Source organism: Gambusia affinis, linkage group LG10 (genome assembly GCF_019740435.1).
Source record: "Gambusia affinis linkage group LG10, SWU_Gaff_1.0, whole genome shotgun sequence".
NCBI lineage: Eukaryota > Metazoa > Chordata > Actinopteri > Cyprinodontiformes > Poeciliidae > Gambusia > Gambusia affinis.
Genome location: NC_057877.1, coordinates 9,034,702 through 9,040,677, shown reverse-complemented (window position 1 = coordinate 9,040,677; position 5,976 = coordinate 9,034,702). Strand labels below are relative to the sequence as shown.

The window sequence follows — 5,976 nt, the reverse complement described above, 5'->3', positions numbered from 1 at the left end:
GGGTATCTATGCATTAAATGGGATCATAAAGCCTTAAAAAAGGTTTTCTTCCTCATTTCGTTCAAGACACTAAATCTTTTTGTCTGCTTCATGTTGTCAGACAGCTAATTTGACTAATTTCTCAAATTATCTAACTTTGGGAAATTAGATATGAATCACTTATTGAATCAGGTTAAAACAACGGAAAAAACAAAATTCAGCTTATATGACTGAGATATAATTCACCCTCAAATCAGAAAACACTTAAGCCATCTAAATACAATGAGGTCAGTTTGCAATAAGAGGAATTTACACATTTCTGTAAACTTACTGTGTTTTTACACTATTACTTACTATTTAACTGTTTAATCTGTTCATTATTACCAATTTACATCTATGTAAGTAAGAGCCGCTCAGCTAAGCAAACAGTCTGAAGAACGTTGCTGTGCATAAGATGGGACCTACTTTCAGTGTGCAGCAAAAGATCAGAAAGGCTGAGGTTGCAGAAGTTTGACATCCCCCTATGATCTTCAGACGCTTCTTCACCCGACCTTATTTTTCATCTTTCCTCACAGATATGAAATGAGAGCAAAAAGAGCAACTCTGCTCTTGAAGTGCAATGAACAGGTTTTGTTTTTTATGATTAAATGTCAAGATAAACTTGCTCCAAATAGAAATTTTCTCGCGTGTTTTTCTTGAAGTCAAATTAGATTGCATTTGAACATGTCATCGTTTATGCCCGTTCTTGTCTCTTTATTGTCCTTTAAGAGTGGAAGTTGATAGGAAAAGTTCATCAGGTCGTCATGTTTGCTTATTAACACAGGAAGCCAAATGTTTCTTTTTAGGTGACTGTGGGGATTATGTGAAATAGGTTTTAGCACCTTCTGCACCAAAACCCACAGGGGGTTTCACACACTCCAGCTGTCAATGAGGTGCCTGTCTATATTACATGGCACGAAGCAAGTTAGCTCATGTACGTCTATCTCACCGAGACGCAGAAGCATGCAGGATATTCATCTTTAGAAATGCGGGCTGCACATGTACTTTGAAGCCCTCTGACTCAGGGCACTTATGAAACAACAGTTTGGGTTAAAAAAAAAAAACCAACAACTTCCTTCTGTTTTTCTTTCAGGTTTTTTTTATTATTATTGACAGCCTACACTCGTTTCCATCTTACATAGGTTTTATGTTCACCTCCACTAGAGTCAGCCTCCTCCAGTAAAGTCACCTCCAGTCTTACAGTCCTTTAGCAGAAAGCCACTCCTCCGTTTCTTCCACCCACCCCCACACGTGTTAAGCGTGCAGCTCGGTCTGATGCACAGAGGAAGGCAGCCGAGACAGGATGAGACTCTGAGGACGACCACCGCTCTCAAGGCAGGATGGAGATGTGGCTCAAAGGCGCAATTCTTGCATTGCTAACAGGTACGAGTTGAACCTTAAACGATCAAAAAACAAGAACAAAGCTGAAGTTAGTATGAAAAAAGGTGTTTTACTACATGCAGTGATGAAAAACTTCTACATGCTTGTTTTTGCCTTTGTTGCTCATAAACAGATCAATGAAACTAAACAAAGTTTCACTTTTTTTCTTTTATATATTTAGTGTTAGGAGCAACCCTGGTACTGACAAGAGGGGACCGACTAAATTTGGAGGAAACAAATGATACGGGACGAAGAGAAAGAACAGTTTCTCCAGGCTCCTCTCTGAAATTGCACTGCTGTTTGAATCACGAAGAAGCTGAAAGATGTCAGGTCTCTTGGCATTTTGAGCCCTCTGGAAAAAATTTAACTGAAAGGGCTAAAAAAACCCCCCTCTGTAATCGAACTATATTAAAAAACTGCAATGATATGTGTGACAACATGTCATGCATCTTATCAAATATTAGTGAATCAGACATTGGATGGTACTATTGTGAAGTCAAAATAGAGATTCCCAGACTAAAACAGCTTCAGAGCAACAAAACTAAAGTCATAGGTAAGTATTGCTTGTCACTGCAAAACTAACATTTCACTACAAACAATAATGTTGTTATTTGAGAGCGGTAACACTGTAATGTTTTTGTAAACAGTGTACAGTTCAGATTTTCAATGCAGAATAATCTGTCAAAATGTTGCAGGAAATTGACTATAAGCTTTAATTGCTCATGGCATTGCTAATTTTGCTGCTTTGCTTAGGAATAACCAAACGAATGAATTAATCAACGCTCCAAAAATTATGGCCTGCACTAACCGAATGAATGCTTCTCATGCCGCTTTGTTACAGTGGAGAACTTTACGGAAAAAACAACGGTTCAGTCACAAACGACGAAAAGCCAAGGTGTGTGTGCGTGAATATGTGAGCGGGCGTGTTGACCAGACCTCAGCTCTCATGAACACTTCTGTGTCTTTAGGTCTCAATGAAATCTGAGTTGGTTATTGTTTCCACTGTAGGCGCCATTTAAATGTCTACAATGGTGGCAGCTCCAACTGAAATTCATTCAATAGTTTTGCTAACTAATACGTCAACCCTGATTGAAGTATTAGTAGATATGAAGCGCTTGCATGCTTACGAGAGATGTTTTAGATGGTTCTACATGTAGCATTAGACCAGTGATTGCCATATTAAGGGGCTGAACCCCACTGGGAGTTAAATATCTGCAAGTTTAGACTCATTTGACTGTCCAGAGAAATTTAACTAAATTAAAAATGATGATGCTACCTTCACCAAATTATTATTGTTACTTTTAAAACTGTACTTACAAATGTACCCTTCCCCCCAAATATATTGCTTGCTGATCCTGTTTGTGTTATTTTATCGACTCTCTAGTGATACTTGTTGACTCAACTTGAAACTGGGGTCATAAGTTTCCTCTACTGTTCTTTTAATGGACAGGAAGAGGAAGAATTGGGTTAATATTCAATTAGATGATTGCTGTGCATAAAACACCCACATCCTGACACTGATCTCAGCCTATCAAATAGGACTGTTGTTCAACAATACAAATGTAATCTTTTTTCAGTGACCAGAGAAAAGGAAGACCGTGACCAGAGCGAGAATTTGTGGATGTGGATCGTCGTGGGGGCGTCATCTTTCGTCCTTGTCGTGACCGCCCTGCTGGTCACCTGTGTTGTGCAGAAAAAGAGGTGCAGCAGAAGCATAGGTACCTCTCTTTCTTTCTGGGTTTGAAAGCGTTGATAATCATCTGACAGTGCGACACTGAACTGTTTCTGCAGATAAGCTCTGTGCAAGTAAGAGACGCCAGAGGATGGCAGATACTCTGAGAAAAAAAAGGTCACAAGACAAAGAAACAGTTAGGGTACAGAAACACATCACTAAACAGAGTCAGATCAAATCAACACAGATCGGTAGCTGATTCATTTCTCTGCTACAATTTACATTTGAAAGGAGAGGTAAAATGCAGACGGGTTTTCGTTTTGGTCAGACCATCCTTGTGGGCGGCAGAACAAAAGACAAAAAGTTGTAGAAATGCAACAGGAGGTCCCGAGCCTGAGTCCTGGCTGGGGAATTCGAACTGAGCAAGCTGGGGGTTTGTGTGGTTTAGCAGCTCAGCGTGAGACAAAGTCAAATGTAAGTGTAAGTATCTATCTTTGGTTTTCACTAAAAGTCAGAGCCGCACACACTGGGGGTCTATAAAAACTGTGAGAAGTGGTCACGACCAGCTGGCCAGATCTCAGACCAGAAATTGGTGCAACGCTTTCAGAAAGGAAATAAGAAAAGAAGCTTAAATAGTTAAATAGTTTTTTTACACTTAAAAACATGAACATCACCTTTTTATGAAGCACTCCAATACGACATCAGACTCCGGCGAGATCAAAATAAAAAAGGTGCTCATAGGTGCAGATCATTTTGATATCAGTGATGATTTCAGCAACACCTGATAAAAAATGTTGCAAAAAAAAAAAAAAAGAAATGCATCATGCAGAGAAATCAGAATAGCTGCAGTGGTGTCATGGCGTGACAGCGAGGCATCTGGCAGAAATCAGACCTACGTCAGGTTTGACCACACGGCCGCGGAGACAGAAGTAGGACGAGAACAGAGAATTATTGTCAGGACAAAAAGGATTTTATGACCACCAAAACTGACAAAGAAGAGAAATGAGCCTTTTTATTGAAGGCCAGTGTTTGATCATTAGAAAGAGATTACGAAGGACAGGAAACAATAAATTTGAGAACTGCTCAATGCTTTACATCTTGACTTTGCTAGGTTAGTAAGTGAGCGTGAATAAAATAAAAAATATTCAAATGTTTAAGCAATGACAAAACGAGGTCCAGGTTCTGTTTCATGTTTGGATTATGTGAGCAAATTAATCCAGATAAGTAGAAAACAGCAGAATAAACTGACTTTTAGAGAATATCTGCAGGGTGAGAGTAAGTAAATGTAATTACTTTCTGTATCAGCAAAGATGTATTTATTTATTTGCCACATTAAGATCTTTTGCTAACTTGGAAGAAAAAATATGCAATCAGTCACTGATGTCACTGACGCTTTCTCTCCTAAGTTATGTTTAGTAATTAATTTTATTAAATGTATTTTATTTTAAGGTTAAAAAAGTGCCGTCTTCGTTTGTAGCTTGCAACAATTAACTCTAATTTTCAGCTAAAGTAACTTAAATGTAAATGTAAGAAGAAATATATTCTGTCGTGGCCTAAAGAGTTCAACAACATTTGATCAATTCTCAATTATTTAAATTTGGGTAAACCTTAATTAACTGAATATACCCAAAATTTTAGTAAGTTTTGAAAGAAATGAAAACAAATATAAAGAAAATATTAGATGTTGATTTTGCTAGGTTTTATTTTAATTTTATCTTGTTTTTTATTATATGTCCATGTTAAGAAAATATCAATGCATCCAACAACAATAATTATTATTGTTATTATTACTATAACAACAACAACAACAACAACAACAACAACAACAACAATAATAATAATAATAATAATAATAATAATAATAATAATAATAATAATAATAATAATAATAATAATAATAATAATAACAGTGCATCTGAAATCTTAGTCAGTACTTTTCAGTTTTTTATGATTTCTTATATTTCAAATGCAGAATTTCTACATTTATTGTGAATTTTTATTTTTTATTTGTCACTTATTTATTTTTTGTTAATCAGAGATAAGCTTCTGCGAGATAACTATGCTGCCTGAGTTTCCATAAGATATTTTGCACAAAAAATAAAAAATAAATATTAATACTTCTACTACTAATAAGAATAAGAATAAGAATAAGAATAATACATAATTTTCTCAGGTTAATTGGCCTGATGTTAAGCCTCGCTGTGCTCACCGTGTCTCCTCTTCCCCCCCAGAGGAGCCCGTCTACGCAAACACCCGTCTGGGTAAGCCGTCACCCCGGCTGATGCCTGCGGACAACCCGAAGTCAGCTTCCTCCTCTCAGGACTTGCGGACGCCGATCTCTCCCCGGAGGTACGAGGGCAGAAACCAGAGATACAAACACTGAGGAGCCCGCGGACCTCAGACCGACAGACTGACATTAATCAGCTGAATGCGAACTCATGATACATTTCTGTTTCATAATTTTATTATAAATTAAGCCTTCTGTAAGTAATGGAGAAGTGACTTTTATTGGCCACTAGATGACGCACTTTGATGCTTTTATGAACTTCTAAACTTTTTTTATTATTATTTTCTTTTACATCTCAGCATCTGTGTGCATGATCAAATTGTAAATATTTTTGCATGTTAAGTGAACAAAAATAATGAGTTATATACAGATCTAATTATTTTTATTTTTATTTTTTTACTGTGACTTTTTATATTGAAGTTATTAAAGCTGATATTTTTCTGCTCGTCATTTGGATACGTTTTTTTTCTTCTTTTTTATAAAATTAGAAAACTATGTTATACATTATATAAGATGAAAACACTTGGCATTCGAGGAATTTCCCTCTCCTCTGATTGGCTGTAAAGTGGAGGAGCTTTTTTTTTTTTTTTAAAGGAAAAGGTATGGTGTAGTCACGTGA

General features: G+C 36.7%; 1 protein-coding gene across 2 annotated transcripts; it reads left to right on the top strand.

The window, feature by feature from the left end:
* The first annotated feature begins 1,282 nt into the window (after positions 1-1,282).
* LOC122838587 lies at positions 1,283-5,807 on the top strand. Of its 2 annotated transcripts, XM_044129329.1 has the most exons (5): positions 1,283-1,401; positions 1,580-1,951; positions 2,240-2,293; positions 2,976-3,116; positions 5,302-5,807. In XM_044129329.1, exons 1-5 carry the CDS (start codon positions 1,359-1,361, stop codon positions 5,451-5,453), a joined length of 762 nt encoding a protein of 253 aa, XP_043985264.1. In that variant the 5' UTR covers positions 1,283-1,358; the 3' UTR covers positions 5,454-5,807. The 2 variants fall into 2 exon arrangements, with proteins under 2 accessions (XP_043985264.1, XP_043985263.1); XM_044129328.1 differs by lacking the exon at positions 2,240-2,293 and having other exon boundaries at positions 1,298-1,401.
* The last annotated feature ends 169 nt before the right edge of the window (positions 5,808-5,976 follow it).

Bases quoted from the DNA above. Each gene is read 5' to 3' on its own strand.
- LOC122838587 (XM_044129329.1), top strand. From the start codon at position 1,359: ATGGAGATGTGGCTCAAAGGCGCAATTCTTGCATTGCTAACAG. The intron at 2,294-2,975 runs GTGTGTGTGCGT...ATCTTTTTTCAG, and splicing joins ACAAACGACGAAAAGCCAAG to TGACCAGAGAAAAGGAAGAC. The intron at 3,117-5,301 runs GTACCTCTCTTT...CTTCCCCCCCAG, and splicing joins GAGGTGCAGCAGAAGCATAG to AGGAGCCCGTCTACGCAAAC.